Here is a 22,979-nt window from a genome sequence, read left to right on the forward strand (position 1 = left end):
TACTATTTTCATGGGATAAATGCATGTCCTTAGAGAGGCTTTGCCTTTCCCATCAGATAATCCTAATTCTCACATTGCGAAGGATTCTGGTGATATTATCCAGCATTCTTGGGAACCTGAACAAATCAAGTGAGGCTGCCTCTGCTGAAGCAGTAACCACTAATTCAGCAGATCAAGAAAAATGAAGTTCCTAAGGCACCCTGAAGATAGTCTCATTAGTAGAGAACAGACTGTCTTGGTCTGTTGTTCTCACCAAGTAACTGTAAAGAACCATGTGCAAATACCACTGTCTTTCCTGAAGGAAGATTATTTAGTACTAACTTTATAGAGATTCTTTGAGGTTCTTGAGAATACAACGGATAAATTCGGACCTTAGTATCAATTAAGCAGGGAGGGAATTAAGATACCTGATCCTCCTAAGACAGTGGTTCTTAAGCTTTGGTGTGTATTAGAGTCATCTGGAGAGCTTGTTGAAATTCAGAGTGCTGGGCTCCACTCTCAGAGTTCCTGATTCAGTGGGTTTGGGGTAGCGTTCAGGAATTTGCGTTTCTAGTAAGTTCCTGATAGACTGGAGGTCACACTTGGAGGACTGCTTTATACAAGAGCTAACCTTAAAACTTCCCAAAAGAAGGAATTTCCTGAAAGCATGGTTATTGTCTAACACAGTTATTTCTAGTGAAGTAGGCAAACTCTTTAATTAGGTAAAGTTTTAACATACAGAAGAGAATATGAATAAAACAAAATGTCACATGCTACAAATGAAGTCCTGAAATGTCACATGCTCTGAGCAGCACAAGTTTGTGATTGATATTTCTGGTTTTATTTGCTTGACAGGCTGTGTTTATGAGGGTCAGTAAGCAAACAATTGAGAACTAGACTACATAGGAATATAAATGAATACATATAAATTCCATTGCACTTTAGAGGCATGTTGGCATTAAACATCATCTTGTCCAATTCTTTATAAACACAAAAAGAATTATCTCTGACACTTTTTTTCCTATTAAATTCTTCCATGTTCTTTTCTTTTGAAGAAATACAGTTTATGAAAATGTATATATTTTCTTACTTTTTTTTTTTTTTTGAGATGGAGTCTCGCTCTGTCGCCCAGGCTGGAGTGCAGTGGCCGGATCTCGACTCACTGCAAGCTCCACCTCCCGGGTTCACGCCATTCTCCTGCCTCAGCCTCCCGAGTAGCTGGGACTACAGGCGCCCACAACCGCGCCCGGCTAATTTTTTGTAATTTTTTAGTAGAGACGGGGTTTCACCGTGGTCTCGATCTCCTGACCTTGTGATCCGCCCGCCTCGGCCTCCCAAAGTGCTGGGATTACAGGCGTGAGCCACCGCGCCCGGCAATGTATATATTTTCTAAATTCATTATTAAACTATCCCTTGTGGTTGAGGAACTTAAGATCTCATGAGAAAAATAAGGTTGCGAGACTAAGATTGAGAGTAAACTCATAACTTTTTTCTTTTTTTTCTCTCTCTCTCTTTTTTTTTTTCTTTTCTTCTTTTCTTTTTAGAAGTAGGGTCTTACTTTGTCTCCCAGGCGGGAGTGTAGTGATGTGATCATGGCTCACTGTAACTTCAAACTCCTGGGCTCAAGCAATCCTTCTGCCATAGCCTCCTGAATAGCTGGGACTACAGCAGTACCACCACACCCATGCCTGGCTAATGTTTTTTTTTTCTTTTTTTGTAGAGATGGGGGTCTCACTGCATTGTCTAGGCTGGTCTCAGACTCCTGGCCTTAAGCCATCCTCCCACTTTGGCCCCCCAGAGTGCTGGGATTACAGGTGTGAGCCATTACACTCAGGTAAAAACTCAAAACTTTATGAGTGAACTCATAAAAATAGAAGTATTTTAGTGCTTGCTGAAATAATGAAGACACTTTTTCAAAAGGGAAATGTCAACATTTTACAAATTTAAAAAGTGCTAAAAAGCATTTATTACCCTTTGATTGTTTGAAATCTTTTAGAGTCTCCCTGTTCAGTACTTTGTATTAGATTCTTGTAAAATGGTGTTGCATTATCAGAGGCTTTTTGTTTTTTGTTTTTGTTTTGTTTTGTTTTATTTTGTTTTGAGACAGAATTTCCCTCTTTCAGCCAGGCTGGAGTGCAGTAGTGCACTCTTGGCTCACTGCAGCCCCCACCTCTCAGGTTCAAGCGATCCTCCCACCTCATCTTCCTGAGTAGCTGGGACTACAGGTCGTGCCACTATGCCCGGCTAATTTTTGTATTTTTAATAGAGATGGGGTTTCACCATGTTGGCCAAGCTGGTCTCGAACTCCTGACCTCAGGTGATCCACCCATCTCAGCCTTCCAAAGTGTTGGAATTACAGGCATGAGCCACCGCGCCCAGTGTGTAGTGGTTGTTTAGTTCCCCATTCACATATTCAACTTCTCTTTGATACTTTGGCTTGAAGTTGTTCACTCGTGGCATATTTTGATGGGTGTGATGTAAAAAGTTATGGAGGACCTTTTAGAGCTCTGCTCAACTTACTAATGGCTGAGTTAGCTTTCTCAAGCATGACTATAATGTATGTTGGGTATGGTCATTTGGCTTTGCTTCTGGGTGCTTTCAGTGGAAAGGACCCTGTGTGAGTTCCTTGGTTATTGATAGCCTTTGTGCGGTGGCTTTCTCAAATGCCAGTTGTAGTAGTGATATATTAGGCATATGAGTTGGCTCACTACCTTCTACAGGGCTGGGATTGCAGAGGTCTCAGGAGGCCTGTCTCATTCTCCAGTGCTGTATGTACCCTTTGTCCCTGGACTTTGTATTGGGTTGTGCAGTTTGACCTTCAGGCCTATAGGTGGCACAATTGTCAGTAGGGTGCCGATATCTCTGATACATTGATTTCCTTTCTTTTGGATAAATGCTACTAGTAGGATTGCCTAAATATATGGTAGTTCTCTTTGTAGTTTTTTGAGGAATCTCCATACTGTACTCCATAGAGGCTGTGCTAGTCTACATTCCCACCAACAGCGTATGAGTTCCTGTTTCTCTACATTCTTGCCAGAACTTATTATTTTTTCTTTTTGTTAATAGGCATTCTAACTAGGATGAAAAGATATTTCATTATGGTTTTGATTTTTATATCCTTGATTAGTGATGTTGAGAATTTTTTCATATATTTGTTGGCCATTTCTATGTCTTCTTTTGTGAAATATCTGTTCAGATCACTTGCCTATTTTTTAGTAAAAATTTTTTTGCTGTTGAAATGTTTGAATTCTTTGCATATTCTGGATATTAATACCCTGTCAGATGAAGAGTTTGCAGATATTTTCTCCCATTGTGTGGGTTGTCTATTCACTCTGTTGATTATTTCCTTTGCCGTGCACAAGCTTTTGGTTTGATATAATAATATTTATTTTTACTTTAGTTTCCTGTGCTTTTGAGGTCTTATTCATAAAATCTTTTTCTAGACCAGTGTCCTGAAGCACCTTCTCAATGTTTTTTTTCTAGTCGTTTTGTAATTTTGAGTCCTACATTTAGGTCTTTGATCCATTATTTTTTTCTTTTTCAATTAAGATTTCAATGTGGAATTTTAAAATTTCTTTTTTTTCTTTTTTTTTTAAATTGTACTTTAAGTTCTGGGATACATGTGCAGAATGTGCAGGTTTGTTACATAGGTATACATGTGCCATGGTGGTTTGCTGCACCTAACAACCCGTTATCTAGGTTTTAAGCCCCGCATGCATTAGGTATTTGTTCTAATGCTGTCCCTCCCCTTGCTCCCCACCTCCCAACAGGCCCCAGTGTGTGATGTTCCCTTCTCTGTGTCCATGTGTTCTTATTGTTCAACTCCCACTTGTGAGTGAGAGCATGTGGTATTTGGTTTTCTGTTCCTGTGTTAGTTTGCTGAGAATGATGACTTCCAGCTTCATCCATGTTCCTGCAAAGGACAGGAACTTATTCTTTTTTATGGCTGCATAGTATTCTATGGTATATATGTGCCACATTTTCTTTATCCAGTCTATCATTTATGGGCATTTGGGTTAGTTCCCAACTCTCTGCTATTGTAAATAGTGCTGCAGTAAACATACATGTGAATGTGTCTTTATAGTAGAATGATTTATAATCCTTTGAAGAATATGAACAGACACTTCTCAAAAGAAGACATTTATGTGGCCAAGGAACATATATAAAAAAGCTCATCGTCACTGGTCATTAGAGAAATGCAAATCAAAACCCCAATGAGATACTATCTCATGCCATTTGGAATGGCATTATTAAAAGGTCAGGGAACAACAGATGCTGGGGAGGCTGTGGAGAAATAGGAATGCTTTTATACTGTTGGTGGGAGTGTAAATTAGTTCAACCATTGTGCAAGACAGCGTGGTGATTCCTCAAGGATCTGGAACCAGAAATTCTATTTGACCCAGCAGTCCCATTATTGGGTATATATCTTTTTTTATTTTTCAGTTAGGATTTTGATGTTGAATTTGATGGATTTTTAGTTGATGTTTGTGTAGAGGGATGTTGAATTTTACCAAATGCCTTTTCTGCATCTGTTGAGAGGATCATATGGTTTTTTCCCTTTATTTTGTCGATGTGATGTATCATGTTTACTGATTTGCATATATTGGACCATCTTTGTATCCTTGGGATATATCCTACTTGATCATGGTGTATGATCTTTTAAAAAATTTTTTTAAAATTATACTTTAAATTCTGGGATACATGTACAGAACGTGCAGGTTTGTTACATAGGTATACATGTGCCGTGGTGGTTTGCTGCACCCATCAACCCGTCATTTACATTAGGTATTTCTCCTAATGCTATCCCTTCCCCAGTTCCCACCCCCTGACAGGCCCTGATGTGTAATGTTCCCTGCCCTGTGTCCTCATTGTTCAACTCTCACCTGTGAGTGAGAACATGCCATATTTGGTTTGCTGTCCTTGTGATAGTTTGCTGAGAATGATGGTTTCCAGCTATCATTGATGGTCATTAGGGTTGGTTCCAAGTCTTTGCTATTGTGAACAGTGCTGCTATATACATACGTGTGCATGTGTCTTTATAGTGGAATGATTTATAATCCTTTGGGTATATGCCCAGTAATGGGATTGCTGGGTCAAATGGTATTTCTGGTTCTAGATCCTTGAGGAATCGCCACACTGTCTTCCACAATGGTTGAACTAATTTACACTCCCACCAACAGTGTAAAAGCGTTCCTATTTCTCCACATCTTCTCCAGCATCCGTTGTTTCCTGACTTTTAATGATCACCATTTTAACTGGCATGAGATGAGATCTCATTGTGGTTTTGATTTGCATTTCTTTAATGACCAATGATGATGAGCTTTTTAAATATATGTTTGTTGGCTGCATAAATATCTTCTTTTGAGAAGTATCTGTTCATATCCTTCACCCACTTTTTGATGGGGTTGTTTTTTTTTTTCTTGTCAATTTGTTTAAGTTCTTTGTAGATTCTGGATATTAGCCCTTTGTCAGATGGGTAGATTGCAAAGATTTTCTCCCATTCTGTAGGTTGCCTGTTCACTCTGATGATAGTTTATTTTGCTGTGCAGAAGCTCTTTAGTTTAATTAGAGCCCATTTATCAATTTTGGCTTTTGTTGCCATTGCTTTTGGTATTTTAGTCATGAAGTCTTTGCCCATGCCTATGTCCGGAATGTATTGCCTAGGTTTTCTTCTAGGGTTTTTATGGTTTTAGGTCTTACGTTTCAGTCTTTAATTCATCTTAAGTTAATTTTTGTATAAGGTGTAAGGAAGGGGTCCAGTTTCAGTTTTCTGCATATGGCTAGCCAGTTTTCCCAGCACCATTTATTAAATAGGGAATCTTTTCCCCATTGTTTGTTTTAGTCAGGTTTGTGAAAGATCAGATGGTTGTAGATATGTGGTGTTATTTTCTGAGACCTCCATTCTGTTCCATTGGTCTATATATCTGTTTTGGTACTGGTACCAGACTGTTTTTATTACTATAGCATTATAGTATAGTTTGAAGTCAGGTAGTGTGATGCCTCCAGCTTTATTCTTTTTGCTTAGGATTGTCTTGTCTATGTGGGCTCTTTTTTGGTCCCATGTGAAATTTAAAGTAGTTTTTTTTCTAATTTGTGAAGAAAGTCAATGGTAGCTTGATGGGAATAGTATTGAATCTATAAATTAGTTTGGGCAATGTGGCCATTTTCATGATATTGATTCTTCCTATCCATGAGCATGGAATGTTCTTCCACTTGTTTGTATCCTCTCTTATTTCCTTGAGCAGTGATTTGTAGTTCTCCTTGAAGAGGTCCTTCACATCCCTTGTAAGTTGGATTCCTAGGTATTTTATTCTCTTTACCGCAATTGCAAATGGGAGTTCACTTTCACTCATGTCTTGGCTCTCTATTATTGGTGTATAGTAATGCTTGTGATTTTTGCACATTGATTTTGTATCCTGAGACTTTGCTGAAGTTGCTTACAGCTTAAGAAGATTTTGGGCTGAGATGATGGGGTTTTCTAAATATACAATCATGTCATCTGCAAACAGAGACAATTTGACTTCCTCTCTTCCTATTTGAATACCATTTATTTCTTTCTCTTGCCTGATTGCCCTGTCCAGAACTTCCAATACTGTGTTGAATTGGAGTGGTGAGAGAGGGCATCCCTTTCTTGTGCCGGTTTTCAAAGGGAATGCTTCCAGCTTTTGCCCATTCAGTATGATATTGGCTGTGGGTTTGTCATGAATAGCTCTTATTATTTTGAGATACATTCTATCACTACCTAGTTTATTGAGAGTGTTTGGCATGAAGGGGTGTTGAATTTTGCCGAAGGCCTTTTTTGCATCTATTGAGAGATTCATGTGGTTTTTGTCACTGATTCTGTTTATGTGATGGATTACATTTATTGATTTGTGTATGTTGAACCAGCCTTGCATCCCAGGGATGAAGCTGACTTGATCGTGGTAGATAAGCTTTTTGATGTGCTGCTGGATTCAGTTTGCCAGTATTTTACTGAGGATTTTTGCATCGATGTTCATCCGGGATATTGGCCTGAAATTTTCTTTCTTTCTTTTTTTTTTTTTTGTTTTGTCTATCAGGTTTTGGTATCAGGATGATGCTGGCCTCATAAAATGAGTTAGGGAGGATTCTCTTTTTTTTTCTATTATTTGGAATAGTTTCAGAAGGAATGGTACCAGTTCCTCTTTGTACCTCTGGTAGAATTCGGCTGTGAATCCATCTAGTCCTGGACTTTTTTTGGTTGGTAGGCTATTAATTACTGCCTCAATTTTAGAACTTGTTATTGGTCTATTCTTCCTGGTTTAGTCTTGGGAGGGTGTATGTGTCCAGGAATTTATCCATTTCTTCTAGATTTACTAGTTTATTTGCATAGAGGTTTTTATAGGATTCTCTGACAGTAGTTTGTATTTCTGTGGGATCGGTGGTGATATCTCCTTTGTCATTTTTTATTGCGTTTATTTGATTCTTCTCTCTTTTCTTCTCTAGTAGCCTGGCTAGTGGTCTATTTTTGTTGATCTTGTCATGAATTCATTGATGTTTTTGAAGGATTTTTCATGTCTCTATCTCCTTCAGTTCTGCTCTGATCTTAGTTATTTCTTGTCTTCTGCTAGCTTTTGAATTTGTTTGCTCTTGCTTCTCCAGTTCTTTTAAAGAACACTTTAAAAAGAGTGTTGAGTTTAGATCTTTCCTGCTTTCTCTTGTGGGCATTTAGTGCTATAAATTTCCCTCTAAACACTGCTTTAGCCCTGTGCCAGATATTCTGGTATGTTGTGTTGTGTCTTTGTTCTCATTGGTTTCAAAGAACTTATTTATTTCTGCCTTAATTTTGTTATTTGTCCAGTAGTCATTCAGTAGCAAGTTGTTCATTTTCTATGTAGTTGTGTGGTTTTGAATGAGTTTCTTAATCCTCAGTTCTGATTTGATTGCACTGTGGTCTGAGAGACTGTTATGATTTCCATTCTTTTGCATTTGCTTAGGAGTGTTTTACTTCCAATTATGTGGTAAATTTTCGAATAACTGTGATGTGGTGCTAAGAAGAATGTATATTCTGTTGATTTGGGGTGGAGAGTTCTGTAGATGTCTATTAGGTCTGCTTGGTGTGGAGATGAATTCAAGTCCTGAATATCCTTGTTAATTTTCTGTCTCGTTGATCTGTCTAGTACTGACAGTGTGGTGTTAAAGTCTCCCACTATTATTGTGTGGGAGTCTAAGTCTCTTTGTAGGTCTCTAAGAACTTGCTTTATGAATCTGGATGTTCCTGTATTGGGTGCATATATATTTAGGATAGTTAGCTCTTCTTGTTGCATTGATCCTTTTACCATTATGTAATGCCCTTCTTTGTCTCTTTTGATCTTTGTTGGTTTAAAGTCTGTTTTATCAGAGACTAGCATTGCAACTACAGGCTTTTTTTTTTTTTTTTTTTTTTGCTTTTTTATTTGCTTGGTAAATATTCCTCCATCCCTTTATTTTGAGTCTATGTGTGTCTTTGCACGTGAGATGGGTCTCCTGAATATAGGACACCTATGGGTCTTGATTCTTTATCCAATTTGCCAGTCTATGTCTTTTAATTGGGGCATTTAGCCCATTTACGTTTAAGGTTAATATTGTAATGTATGAATTTGACCCTGTCGTTATGATGCTAACTGGTTATTTTGTCCGTTAGTTGATGCAGTTTCTTCATAGTGTTGATGATCTTTACAATTTGGCATGTTTTTGCAGTTGCTGGGACCGATTGTTCCTTTCCATGTTTAGTACTTCCTTCAGGAGCTCTTGCAAGGCAGGCCTGGTGGTGACAAAATCTCTCAGCATTTGCTTGTCTGTAAAGGATTTAATTTCTCCTTTGCTTTTGAAGCTTAGTTTGGCTGGATATGAAATTCTGGGTTGAAAATTCTTCTCTTTAAGAATGTTGAATATTGGCCCCCACTCTCTTCTGGCTTGTAGGGTTTCTGCAGAGAGATCTGCTGTTAGTCTGATGGGCTTCGCCTTGTGGGTAACCTGACCTTTTGTGATCCTCCAAAGGATGATCTTTCTCTCTGGCTGCCCGTAACATTTTTTCCTTCGTTTCAACCTTGGTGAATCTGATGATTACGTATCTCGGGGTTGCTCTTCTCGAGGAGTATCTTTGTTTTTGTTCTCTGTATTTCCTGAATTTGAATGTTGGCCTGTCTTGCTAGGTTGGAGAAGTTCTCCTGGATAATATCCTGAAGAGTGTTTTCCAGCTTGGTTCCATTCCCCCCGTCACTTTCAGGTACACCACTCAAACATAGGTTTGGTCTTTTCACATAGTCCCATAATTCTTGGAGGCTTTATTCGTTCCTTTTCGTTCTTTTTTCTCTAATCTTGTCTTCATGCTTTATTTCCTTAAGTTGATCTTCAATCTCAGATATCCTTTCTTCCACTTGATCGATTTTGGCTGTTGATACTTGTGTATGCTTCATGAAGTTCTTCTGCTGTGTTTTTCAGCTCCATCAGGTCACTTATGTTCTTCTCTGAACTGGTTATTCTAGTTACCAATTCGTCTAACTTTTTTTTAAGGTTCTTAACTTCCTTGCATTGGGTTAGAACATGCTCCTTCAGCTTGGAGGAGTTTGTTATTACCCACCTTGTGAAGCCTACTTCTGTCAATTCATCAAACTCATTCTCCCTCCAGTTTTGTTCCCTTGCTGGTGAGGAGTTGTGATCCTTTGGAGGAGAAGAGGCATTCTCATTTTTGCAATTTTCAGCCTTTTTGCACTGGTTACTCCACATCTTCGTGGGTTTATCTACCTTTGGTCTTTGATGTTGGTGACCTTTGAATGGGGTTTTGGTGTGGACATCCTTTTTGTTGATGTTGAAACTATTCCCTTCTGTTAGTTTTCCTTCTAACAGGGCCTTCTGCTGCAGGTCTGCTGGAGTTTGCTGGAGGTCCATTCCAGACCCTGTTTACCTGGGTATCATCAGTGGAGGCTGCAGAACAGTAAAGATTGCTGCCTGTTCTTTCCTCTAGAAGCCTCATCCCAGAGGATTACCCGCCAAATGCCAGCGGAGCTGTCCTGTATGAAGTATCTGTCGACCTTTGCTGGGAGGTGTCTCCCACTCAGGAGGCATAGGGGTCAGGGACCCTCTTGAGGAGGCAGTCTGTCCCTTAGCAGAGCTTGAGCGCTGTGCTGCGAGATCTGCTGCTCTCTTCAGAGCTGGCAGGCAGGAACGTTTAAGTCTGCTGAAGCTGCGCCCATAGCTGCCCCTTCCCCCAGGTGCTCTGTCTCAGGGAGATGGGAGTTTTATCTATAAGCCTCTGACTGGGGCTGCTGCCTTTCTTTCAGAGATTCCCTGTCCAGAGAGGAGGGATCTAGAGAGGCAGTCTGGCTACAGTGGCTCTGCCAAGCTGTGGTAGACTCCACCCATTTCAAATTTCCTGGCGGCTTTTTTTATGCTGTGGGGAGATAACTGCCTACTCAAGCCTCAGTAATGGCAGACGCCCCTCCCCCCACCACGCTGGGGTGTCCCAGGTCGACTTCAGACTGCTGTGGTGGCAACGAGAATTTCAAACCAGTGGATCTTAACTTGCTTGCTGTGAGATCCACTGAGCTAGACCACTTGGCTCCCTAGCTTCAGCCCCCTTTCCAGGGAGTGAACGATTCTGTCTTGCTGGCGTTCCAGGAGTCACTGGGATATGAATAGAAACTCCTGCCACTAGCTCAGTGTCTGGCCAAATGGCTGCCCAGTTTTGTGCTTGAAACCTAGGGCCCTGGTGGCACAGGCTTCTGGTCTATGGGTGCGAAAACCATGGGAAAAGGGTAGTATCTGGGGTGCAATGCACCATCCCTCATGGCACAGTCCTTCACGGCTTCCCTTGGCTAGGGGAGGGAGTTCCTCCACCCCTTATGCTTCCCAGGTGAGGCGATGCCCCACCCTACTTCTGCACACCCTCCATGGGCTGCACCCACTGTCTAACCGGTCCCAATGAGATGAGCTGGGTACCTCGGTTGGAAATGCAGGAATCACCTGCCTTCTGCATTGATCTTGCTGGGAGTTGCAGAACGGAGCTGTTCCTATTTGGCCATCTTCAGTGTATGATCTTTTTGATGTGATGTTAGATTGAATTTACTAATATTATGTTGAGGATTTTTGCATGTATGTTCATTAGGGATATGTAGTTTTGTTTCATTAGGGTCTGTAGTTTTGTTTTTTTGTTATGTCCTTATCTGGTTTTGGTGTCAAAATTATGCTGGTCTTGTAAAATAAGTTTGGAAGAATTCTCTTCAATTTTTTGGAATAGTTTAAGACGAATTGGTAGGTTTTTTTTTTTTTTTTTTTTTTTTTTAATATTTCGTAGAATTTAGCTGAGAAGTCATCCAGTCCTGTTTTTTTCCTTGTTGGGAGGCTTTTTATTACTGATTTGTTACCATTACTTTTTATTGATCTGTTTAGGCTGTTTCTTTTTGGTTCAGTCTTGGTAGCTTGTGTGTGTCCAGGAATTTATCCCTTTCCTCTACGTTTTTAGATTTATTGACATATGGTTGTTTATGATAGATCCTAATGATCCTGTGTGTTTCTGTACTATCAGTTGTGACAGCTCCTTTTTTGTTTTTGATTTTGTTTATTTGGGTCTTCTCTCTGTATTCTTAGTCTAACTATTGGCTAGTTGATTTTGTTTATCTTTTCAAAAAACCAACTTTTTGTTCATGTTTTTTATTTTTTAAATCTCAGTTTTGTTTAATTCTACTCTAATCTGTATTATCTATTTCCTTCTGCTAATTTTGGGTTTGGCTTGCTTTTGTTTTTGTTTTTGTTTTTTTTTACTTTTCTAGTTTATTTTAAAACTTGTTTTGGAGACTGGGTCTTGCCATGTTTCCCAGGCTGGGGTGCAGTGGCTTTTCACAGGCTAAATTGGAGTGTGCTGTAGTCTCAAATTCCTGGCCTCAAAGCAATCCAGCCTGAGCCTTCCAAGTAGCTGGGGCTATAGGTGTGCACCACTATGCCCAATTTTTTCCTAGATTCTTAAGATGAATCATTCAGTTATTAGAAATCTTTTTACTTTTTTGATATAGGCGTTTATTGCTGTAAACTTCTCTTAATCATGCTTTTGCTGTATCCCATAGAGTTTGGTATGTTGTGTTTCTGTTTTCATTTGTTTCAAGGAATTTTAAAATTTCCTTCTTAATTTCTTCCATCACCCATTGGTCAGTCAGGAGCATGTTGTTTAATTTCCATGTATTTGTACAGTTTTGAATATTCTTCTTGTTAATTGATTTCCAGTTTTATTCCATTGTGGTCAGATAAGACACTTGATATGATTTCAGTGTTTAAAAAGTTTTTGAGCTTGTTTTGTGACCTAATATATGGTCAGTCCCGTAGAATGTTCCATATGCTGATGAAAAGAATGTGTATTCTGTTGCTGTTGGGTGAAATGTTCTGTAGGTGTCTGTTAGGTCCATTTAGTCTGTAGTACAGTTTAAGCCAATGTTTCTTGATTTTCTGTCTAGATCATCTGTCCAGTGCTGAAAGTGGAGCATTAAAGTTCCCAACTATTATTTTACTGAGGTCTATCTCTCCTTTTGGATCTAATAATATTTGCTTTATGTATCTGGGTGCTTCAGTGTTGGGCATATATATTTACCATTGTTATGTCTTCTTGCTGAATTGATACCTTTATTATTATATAATGCCCTTCTTTGTCTCTATCACTTTTTACTTAAATAGCCTGTATTATCTGATATAAGAATAGCTACTCCTGCTCACTTTTTGTTTCTGTTTGCATTGATTATTTTTTTCCATCCTTCACTTTGAGTCTTTATGTGTCTTTTACAGGTGAGGTGAGTTTTTATTTGGCAGCATATAGTTGCATGGTTTTTTTATTCATTCAATGTCTTTTAATTGGGGAATTTAATTTGTTTACATTCAAGGTTATTTATTGCTAGGTGAGAATTTACTCCTGTTGTTTTATTGATGGTTTTCAGGTTGTATATTCCTTTCTCTTTAATCCTCCTTAATGTTTATTTTTGTGGCTTAGTGGTTTTCTGTAGTGATAAGGTTTGATTTCTTTCTCTTTCTCTTTGTGTATCACCTCTACCAGTGAATTTTATGATTTCATTTGTTTTCATCATGGTGGTGATGAAAACAAATCTAAAACTCTCTTGAGTGTTTCTTGTAAGGCTAATCTAGTCTTCCCTTAGTTTTTGCTTATCTGAAAAAGACTTTATTTTCCTTCATTTCTGAGGAATAGCTTTGCTTATATTTAATAAAGAATATTAAAACAATATGCTTTACTGACAATATTTTTCTTTTAGTATGTTGAATATATTTTTTCTTTTTTTCCTGGCCTGTAAGGATTCTGCTAAGATATCTGCTGTTGGCCTAATGGGTATTCCTTTATACATGACTTGACATTTTTCTCTTGCTGTTGTTAGAATTCTTTCTTTGTATTTGACTTTTGATAATTTGACTATAATATGCCTCAGCGATGACCTGTTTAGGTTGAATCTCTTTGGGGACTTTAAGCTTCTTAGATCTAGATGTTCATCTCTTTCCCAAAACTTGGGAAGTTTTTGCTATGATTTCATTAAATCTGTTTTATACCTTTTTCCTTCTCTTCTCCATCTGGAGTTCCAAAACGTAAATATTTGGCCACTTAATAGTGTCCCATACATTCTGTAGGCTTTCTTTATTCCATTTTTTTTTTGTCTGCATGAGTTATTTCAAAAGGCCTACCTCCAAGTTCAGAAATTCTTTCCCCTGCTTTGTCTAATCTGTTGTTGAAGCTCTTGATTGCATTTTTTAATTTTATTTATTGAATTCCTCAACTCTTAAGATTTCTGTTCGGTTTTTTTTAATGCTCTTTGTTGAATTTCTCATTCAAATCATGAATTATTTTCCTGATTTCATTGAACTGTTTAGCTATATTCTCTTTACCTCACTGAGATTCATTAAGATTATTATTTTCAATTCTTTTTATGGCATTTCATGTATTTCCTTATGATTCGGGTGTGTTACTGGAGCATTATTGTGTTCTTTTGGAGGTATCATGGTTTCTTGTTTTTTCATGTTTGATATGTTCCTTGATGTTGACTTCTACGCATCTGGTAGAACAGTCACCTCTTCCAATTTGATGAAAGGTTTTGTAGGGAAAGACTTATTTGTATTGGTGGATCTTAGAGTGTCAGTTAGGTGGGGTGTGTTGGCTTTGGTTCTAGTTGGATGCAGTACTGTAGTGTCTGTGCAGATTCTTCAGCTGTAATCCACTCTGCTGATGTTTGTAAGTGCCCAGTGGTCTAGACTGTGAGGATTTGTAGCAGTGGTGGTGCACCTTTGCTGGGGTGGGCTCACTGGACTGTTTCTCAAATTGGAGGCATGTGTGTGCACAGTGTCAACCAACTTGGGGTCTTGCTTGCTGGGATTGGGGCCACAGGGATGTTTCTCAGGCCCTGGATACAGGCATGCTCATTTGGCCTGGGAGTGTGTCTGCCAGAGGTGGGCCAAGTAGGCTGTTTCTTGGACTTGGGACAGTGGTGTGCCTCTCAGCCAGCCAGGGGGTATGTCCATAGCGGCTGAGCCAATGGGGCTCTTTCTTAGGCCCTGGGCATGGTCATGTGACTGCTCAGTTGGCTTAGGGGTATGTCCACTGGAAGTGAGTCTCCCAAGCTGTTTCTCAGGCCCTGGGCATGGGCACAGGGCTGCTGGGAACGTCTAGGGACATGTATGCTGGGATTGGACCTACTGGACTGTTTCTCACGCCCTAGCCTGGGCACAGGTCCACTGGGTAGGCCTGGGGGCATGTCCATGGAGGTAGGGGGCATTGGGCTGTTTCTCAGGGTTAGGAGGTAGGCTGGTAGTTGTTCTACCAGGGGCCCAGTTTGTCCAGCTCAAGGGTAGTTATGTATGCTTTGGGAGAATTTGCCAGACTGTTTCTCTGCCTGGAAGTGCAGGCAGTGATGGTTGGTTTTCCTGCTATGCAGGACCAGAGTCACAGCCAGTCCCGGGCCCAGGTTCTGAGCCTCCAGCATTGTGGCATTGCAGCCACCCATGTGGGCTTGGTGGAATGACAGAGCCATGGGGCTGGAGAGGTGTATTTGCTACTGGGCCCCATAGCAGGCACCTGAGGGATGGAGAGTACATATCTCATGTTCCTAATCCAGAGGAATGCAGCTGTGCAAATCCACAGGGGCTCTCTAAAGTCAGTTCAGGGCTTGTGGAATTCTCCTGTACTAAGGATTGTAGGTGTTTGCAGTGGTAATGGGGGCTGATGGGGCTCTGTTTACGTTTTCCCAGCAAAGGAAACTTTCTTCTCTTGACTCTAGGCCAGTCAGGGTTGGGGGGTGCAGGGGCATGGGGCAGCAGAGACAAGGTGTCTCCATGCTGCCTTCTGGACTTTCAGTGACCGATGGTACCTCTCCACTCCCCCACTGCACTCCAGTGCTCTTCCATTGACACTTCAGTTGAATGTTAACTGTTTGTTCATTTCTTGGTCCTTTCTTGGGGGGATGAATGCCAGGAACCTCTAGTCAGCCATCTTGCTGACATCACTCTTATGTAACTTCCCTTCCTTGTCAAATGCTGTTTTTCATATTTATCCATGCTAATAGAAATAAATCCATTTCTTCACCTTTAACTCTGAATAGTAATATTTCATTGTATGAATTAATCAGTTTTGTTCCTTCTTCTAGTAATGGCAAATTAGGCTTTCCTCAAATTTTTTATCCTTTTCTACATATTTAAGTTTCTGTGGGGCCTGGTTCTTAATTTTTTTTGTGCCATATGCCTTTTTGACCCTCTAGTAAATCATCTGGATCCCTTCTCAAAATAATGTTCATGAGGCATAAAACACACAGGAAAAAAATTATTTTTAAGTAATGATCAAAGTATTAAAAACAAATTTATAATACAAATGCCTATAAATTACAACGTCTATTGGTAACTCTAACAACTGCCATAATTTTGAAGTAATGCTGAATTTAGATGGATTTTAAGATATTTCAATATTTGTAATATAATTGCTACCAGGACAGTCCCAGGTATTTTATATTGTTGTGTTTTGTTGCCTACATTCATAATTGAGGGAAATTCTAAATTTCAGCTAGGGGGTAATTTTTTTTCCATCCAAGTTCACAAATTTTAACCATCTGTGTAATTTTGTTGGATGTGTGCACATTTTGTAATTGAAATTTTAGTTTTCAACTAAACGAAAATAATAGCTGAAATTTATTGAGCTCTTACTGTGTGCCAGGTACCATGTCAAAATTATCATCCCATATAATCAGCACAGAGAGAGGGGTGCTGTTTTAATCTCCATTTTCCAAATAAGGAAACGGAGGCTTGGGGAGGTAAAGTAACTGCTTATGGGTCACACATGATCAAAATAGCTAGGATTCAAATCCTGGCTGGCCAACTCCAATACTCAAGTTCCTTACCACCATAATATAGAAGTTGTATTTCTGTAATTTAAAGGAGTCCAACTAAATTTACAGTAGGATGATACAGTAGATTCTAGCTATAATCCAAGGGGATTGTCATGTTACATGTTACACGTTCATAAAAGGGAAAATCAAGGACAAATTCAGCATTAAAATATATAATGAATCTTGTAAACTACATAGCAAGTCATGGGGTACAGAAGACAATGTGAAATACACAATTTAGTCTAATTCAAATGTATTCAAATGTATCCTCAAAGCTCCATTATATTGCTTATGTAAAAGATAAAATATTTTTACCTTATGGAGGCTGTGAATTACATAAGTGACCAGCTTTCTCTTTCCCGTAGTAGGAAAGCCTAGGCCCAAATATATTTTCCATCTTTTGTAACTATGTAGATATTAATGCTATATGTATATATGAATATGGGTGTGTGTGTAATCTCATTCCTTGTTCCATTTATACTTATTTTCTTCCTTTTTCACCTCACTTTTAATTTATATCATCTTGCTGTATTTTATGTATCCTTGTATGTCATGGCACTCATATGTATTTACATGCATACCTACAGTACACTGCTGTGGCAGGCAGAATTCTAAGATGGTCCCCAATATCCCCATCTGGTGTGTACAAACCTTCTCTCAGTTATCCAATCAAATGGCAATCTAGCTGCTGCTTTGAAGGAATTTGCAGATGTAATTAAGGTTCCCCAAGTCAGGTGACTTTAAGAAAGGGAGATGATCTGGATGGGCCTGACATAATTTAAAAGGGACTGGGCCTTTGACGCAAGAGAAAGTGTGAGAGGGATCTGAGATGAAGGAGATTCTCACTACTAACCCTGAAGATGGAGTGGGCTACATGGCAAGGAATACAGATGGCCTTTAGGAGCTGAGAACAGCTCCTGGCTGAGGGACTAAATGAGACGTTTCTTCTACATTTGCACAGAGCTATCACAACCACTTGAATTTCGAAGAGGATCTTGAGCTCCAGATGAGAATACAGTCCAGCTGATACAATGACTTTAGCTTTATAAGATCCTGAACAGAGAACCCAGCTACATCCTGCCTGAACTTGATTTACAGAACTGTGAGTAATAAATGAGTGATGCTGAAGCCTCAAACATCAAAGTTTATGCTAATTGTTATGGCAGCAATAGAAAACTAAAACTGAATATTTTGCTTCACAAAACTGCAACTATTATTTGTCAAATATTTATTGATGTTAAATCCACATTACACCAGCACAACAATCCAAAGTAGTATGATAGTACTTTTTTTTTTTTATAAATACAATATAAAGGTGGCAAAATAATGCTAGTTAATCCCAAACCCAGCAAATCAGCAAAAAAAGTCACATTCAGAACAATTTGGCAAGTAAGACATAAGTCATAATTCTACAATAGAGATAGGTCCATGAGAGACTGTGTATGGTATCTTAAATTCCATATTAGCAATGCATTGAAGTGTGGTTAAAGAAACTTGAACCACACTGCATAGAACATCTGCCACCCGGTGCTCAAGCCTATTACTCACTTAAACCTTGGTTGGTTGGTGTTCTTACAAAGAAGTAGAAAGCTGTACATGTGAAACAGTAATATGAAATACATGTGGTGGTACACAGATATAAAATTACTTTAAAAAATACTACGTATGAATTGAGTAACTGAGCTAAGAGAGGCCACTTATTATAAATAATGAAAGATACATGTGTTTTGCGTAAGGAATACAGTGTTTTCTTTTCATAGCAAAGTACCATTAAAGCTTCATATTTTATACTACTAGGTCAACTTATTTTTTCTCCTTTTAAAATTTATTGGTTCCGACTTAAAACCATCAAGTCTGGTCAGAATCAACTCAGTCTAGCTGATGCAAAATCATATGCATTCAAAAAGCAGTCTTTACCGAGACACCTTTATAAACCTTGGAATCCAGCACCTTCTTAAGGCAGTTTCATGGCAGCACGGAAGTGAACTAATAATTTTCATTCACCACATCTTGTTGCCTTCGAAAAAATACTTTATGGCACAAACCTGTTTTTGTCTCTCCTTATGTCTCCACTTCCTTCAAGTAGACTAGATCCTACAGGCAATTTCTCATTTATGCCACCATGCAGTCTCAATCCATTTTCAACTTGCTCTACATACCTAAAATCTTCCACTACTACACAAACTTCAGACACACTGCAATCTCCACAGCATATGTGCTCCACACTTCCAGCTGGCCCTAGGTTCCTTGACTTGTGAATGGCAGTGCTTTTTTCACTTATGTTTGAAGAAAACCAAAGAAAAGCCTGGCCTTTGCTACCTCTCCTGCGCCTTTAATTTTATCTAAATGAACACACTATAATTGTGCTGGTTGCATTTTCCTTCATTCTCCTTCCTACTCCTTCCAAACCTCTGATTCCTCCAAATACTATGTATGTCTTGGTCATTTGGGTCGTTTGGATGCTTTTTGTGGAATGAACTGTAATATATTTCTGCTTTATTCAGAGCACTTTATATTATTTATATTTAAATTAGCCTTTTAATATGGTTTGTAAATAAGTTTCCTACCAAGGTAGCATGAAAACACAACACATAAAGAAAAAAAAAAGTTAAGAACTAAGGTATTAACCTTGTTAGAAAACTCTTTTGATATTAATAAAATTTAAGGCAAGTAGTTCCTTCCTTATGATTTAATATAAAAACATTTGCAAAGACAAGGCATTTACTTGGATTTCTTTGTCATTTCTTCTTTTTTCATCCTTACATATTGCACTTGGTTCACTTATCTGTCTGAATACACTGTGCTTCAGAATCATTGTAGTATTGTTTGTGGTACAACTGCCTCATTAAACATTTCACACTATCAGGCTACACAGCACCTATATCTTGTGTTTAAAGGCACTTGTAGATAATACAAATTGTAGTTACCTGTGAATAATTGATTTCCTTTAGTATTTTGGCATTTTAGATCACTTTAACCAAAGCAATTCCAAAGTTTTAAATTGACAGTAAATGTGAATTTTCTGTGCAATGTGTATGTTTATATTAGCATTATCTACTTGAACTCTAAGTTTGGTATATCAAGTAAGAAAAATATTATTTTGGTGTTTTTTTTTTTTTATTTCTTATAGTCAAAGGTATGTTTCTGCCTTTTACATAATGTGACAAAGGAATATGTTGGTCAAGGCAATGGCTGTTTCAGTGTTTCAGCTTTAACAAGAATGCTGGATTACAGGTCCTCACTTTCTACCAAGGCAGTATTCAGTGTCAGGTGAGATGGGTTGGCTTCAGGTTGGAACGCTGCTTTGATGTCTAGTCCCTGGTCCGAAAGTGCTGCATAGCGACTGGCTGAGGGCCGCACTTTTTTTGGCTTGGTGCTCTGTGACTGCTGATGCCACTGGGCTACAAAGAAAAAGAGTAAATAAAGATTTTTAATTAAGATATACTTGGAGAGCCTTTAGATATTTCAAAAAAATACAGAATGTCTAGATATATGCCAAGCACATACTCTGTGAAAACTGAACACATCCATGGTAGAAACATGGAAAATTTAGGAACACTGTTGCATTTTATTCAAATGTTGCAGATTTACTGTCTATACAGGGTAGTGGGAATAAAGCAGCTAGATTACAAAGGTCAAGAGTAGTTTATCTTTTTTTTTTTTTAAGTAAACACTGCAGCACAGGGAATCCTTTGGAATAGCTGATAAGCTTCCTAATTCTTATCCCCCCCTCCTTTTAAAAAATATTTTTTCTTCAACAATTATAGCACTTAGGAATTCTGCTGGATGTGGATGCTTTAACACTAATCAATCAACTGAAAGGAATTGTACAGTAGGGAAGGTTGAGGCCACACATTTTTTGATGACCCTCACCAAAGTTATTTCAAGAAGAGGCAAAATCTGAAATAAATTCTTAATTTTTTCTAGTTTTTTTTTTTATGTCAATGGATCACATAATGTTTATTGTACTAGACTGTAAATTCAATAGGAAAAATTTAAAATTTAGGATGCATATACACAAATATACATATACAAACACAAGTCTACTGCTGGCTGCTTAAGATATATTAATGAGAAAAGCACTAAGCCACAAAAGTACACATTCCAGGATCAATGGAACACACGTTTAGAGTGCATTAGGACACTGCAATAGAATATAGGAAGAAGTGTTAAAAGGCAGTCATTTGCAGAACACAGTAACAAGAACATGTGAAAAACATGGTTATGCCTTTGCCTACTGTTAACTCCTAAGGATGCTTGAGTAATGAAGCCACAACTAACTAGCCAACGTAAGAGAAATCAACATGCATATTTTGCTAATAATTCAAAGTTCCTGAATGATACTTGGGTATTTGTTTTCCTGGTGTGGTTCGCTATTAATGTTGAGAAACTATAAATAGAAAGAGAGAGAGCAATATGAATTTTTGACAAAACACAATAGTTGTTTATAAGATTATAAAGAGTAATGTGATTTGCTGTCTAGATGTCTAATTTTTCATAATTTAATGAGTAAATGCAATGAAATGAGATGAAGTGGCACTCACTGTAAACGTCCAGCCTGGCAGTACAGGACACAATCCCTGCTTCATTCTTGGCTGACACAGTATACCACCCAGCATCTTCTTTTGTGGCTCCCTGAATGAGCAGGCAGATGTAGCCATGGTTGTCCTGGTGCATGCTGGAGAAAAGGATAAAGTCATTAGGGTTCTAAATTTAAAAAAAATGGCTTTGGACATGAAGCATCATTTTTAATTAGATCATTAGAAACAGAATTGTGCAAGTAGCTGATAATAGGGTCATACTTATTCTGTAGAGACTACTAGCCCCATTAAAGTTAATGGGAGAAAGAACAGACGTCAAGAGTTGAATACCTCTGTGTACTTAATTCCTAGTTGAAGATCTGCCTTTACAAAAACCACTGAATAGTCTTTTACCACTAAAGCAAATGAATTCATCTTTTCTTTTAGACACAAAGATAAACACTTTTAAGAAATCACCATTAGATCAAATACCATTATAGCTTCCTTCTAAAAGCTTAATCCTACATTGGGTAAAGCATGGTTGTTGTCTTTGATTTCATTGACAGCATGGCTTTTACACAGATTTCCATGCTATATAAAATGTATCTTTTGATACATAAGTAGGACTGAACAGTTATGGATCAGGTTCTCATTGTGCATTCTTACCTCACTCGGTCAGTGCTGTGAGTGAGTGATTCATTTTCTTTCTTCCAAAATATCTGAGGTGGTGGCACTCCCAATACACGACATTCCAGCCGTACTGGGTACCCATCAGCAACTCCTGTGTTTTGGAGCTTCTCAATAAACACAGGGGGTTTGTGTGCTTCTTTAGCTAAGAAAACATGAGATGAATTCTCTATCAATGATATACAAAAGGAACACTAGAAAGAATTCAGAAGCCTTTTGGAATATTGCTTGAATAGATCTTTTATGATACCATTTTTTACTCCAGGTGGTAAGATGCTAGTCCCCTCTCCAAATTATTCTTTGACCAAGCAAAGGTTTGTATACTTCATTCCGCTCATTTATTTCCTCAATTAATTCAAGTCTGATAGGCTCACACTGTCCACTGACCATCTGCTCCACAGAATGCCTGTCTGATGTGCTGTGGGAGACTCCTAAGTCATTGCTAGCATCTGTGATGGCTTCACTACTAATTATGTTACCGGTCATTCACAGCCTCAACCAACTACTGCCACCTAGTGGTGCTGAGGACAAGTAGTTCCAGGAATTTGACCACTTAGATTCCCTCACTGCCATTTGTGATCTTTGCCATGAAGATTCTGAATATTTGTAACTCTTAAGTGAGACATGCCATAGAATTTAAAGGAGGCAATTTAAAGGGGAGGCATCTTTATCTAAATTTGGCAGCTTTAAATAGTTACCTGTAAACTAGGAATGTATATCCTATAAATTACAAATTCCAATTTGTATTCTTTGAAGGAGGCTATAAAAAAGCTTTATTATAACCTTGAAGGAAGGAACCCATTAAAAAAAAGGACAACTTTAGTACTTATTCTGAAAAAATCAGGGACTGATTGTTAATAACACTCTGAATATTACCATCCAATGGGAAATTGTTTTCTTGGATCAACTGTAGTAGTGGTGGAAACTACTTCAGAGGATGAATAAGGTTTACTTATTTTCTTTTGAACTGCCAACAATGAATCTGAGAATGCATTCCTTTTCCACCACTACTCCCTCACCTGGAATGACAGACATATCATAGCAAAGCAGCTAGGAAAGAACTCAAAGAGGATGAAAATTCTACCTGAATTTTTCAAATGCTTAAGACTTTCCAACACCATAAGTTAGTTAGAAGGTTGGATTTTTATTGAATTTTACATGGTTGTCCATCCTAGGCTATTCTGGGAGAAGTAGGAACAGAAGCTCACTTTGTATTCTTTCTGGGGCTCCAGTTTTGCAAAGAACATAAAATGTATAAGTCTTATTGTCGTAGCAACTCATCAGTAAGAATAACATCTACCACTTTGGAGCATTGCTATGCAGGGTACTAGTTATGTAGAGCTTCATACACATTTTTATGATTTAATCCTTAGGAAAACACTGTGAGGCATTATATTCCCATTTTATATATGGAGAAACTAAGTCACAGAGATATCTATTT

The 22,979-nt window shown here is 38.4% G+C and overlaps 2 protein-coding genes across 16 annotated transcripts in view; one reads left to right on the forward strand and one right to left on the reverse strand.

Annotated features, from left to right (window-relative positions):
- Positions 1–22,979, forward strand: part of LOC105466708 (carbonyl reductase 4) — a 176,526-nt gene that overhangs the window by 70,942 nt on the left and 82,605 nt on the right. For 8 of the 10 annotated variants that reach the window (XR_011620834.1, XR_011620836.1, XR_011620832.1 and 5 more), the window contains exons 5-6: positions 1,700–1,813; positions 17,293–17,433. Coding sequence is in view for 1 of the 10 variants with exons in the window: in XM_071092854.1 (XP_070948955.1) it covers positions 1,700–1,813; positions 17,293–17,330 (152 nt within the window). In the remaining 9 variants the exon portion in view is untranslated. Of the gene's footprint in view, positions 1–1,699; positions 1,814–17,292; positions 17,992–22,979 lie in introns of those variants that run through there. The other 2 variants (XM_071092854.1, XR_011620840.1) reach the window with 2 other exon arrangements.
- Positions 17,545–22,979, reverse strand: part of LOC105466706 (palladin, cytoskeletal associated protein) — a 433,580-nt gene continuing 428,145 nt past the window's right edge. For 3 of the 6 annotated variants that reach the window (XM_011715817.2, XM_011715816.2, XM_011715821.3), the window contains 3 exons: positions 21,518–21,683; positions 20,876–21,009; positions 17,545–19,732 (listed from right to left, as the gene is read on the reverse strand). In XM_011715817.2, the coding sequence (XP_011714119.2) occupies positions 19,560–19,732; positions 20,876–21,009; positions 21,518–21,683 (473 nt within the window). In that variant the 3' untranslated portion in view covers positions 17,545–19,559. Of the gene's footprint in view, positions 19,733–20,675; positions 20,722–20,875; positions 21,010–21,517; positions 21,684–22,979 lie in introns of all 6 variants that reach the window. The other 3 variants (XM_011715818.2, XM_071092848.1, XM_011715819.3) reach the window with 2 other exon arrangements.

This window comes from Macaca nemestrina, chromosome 3 (assembly GCF_043159975.1).
Source record: "Macaca nemestrina isolate mMacNem1 chromosome 3, mMacNem.hap1, whole genome shotgun sequence".
Taxonomy (NCBI): Eukaryota; Metazoa; Chordata; class Mammalia; order Primates; family Cercopithecidae; genus Macaca; species Macaca nemestrina.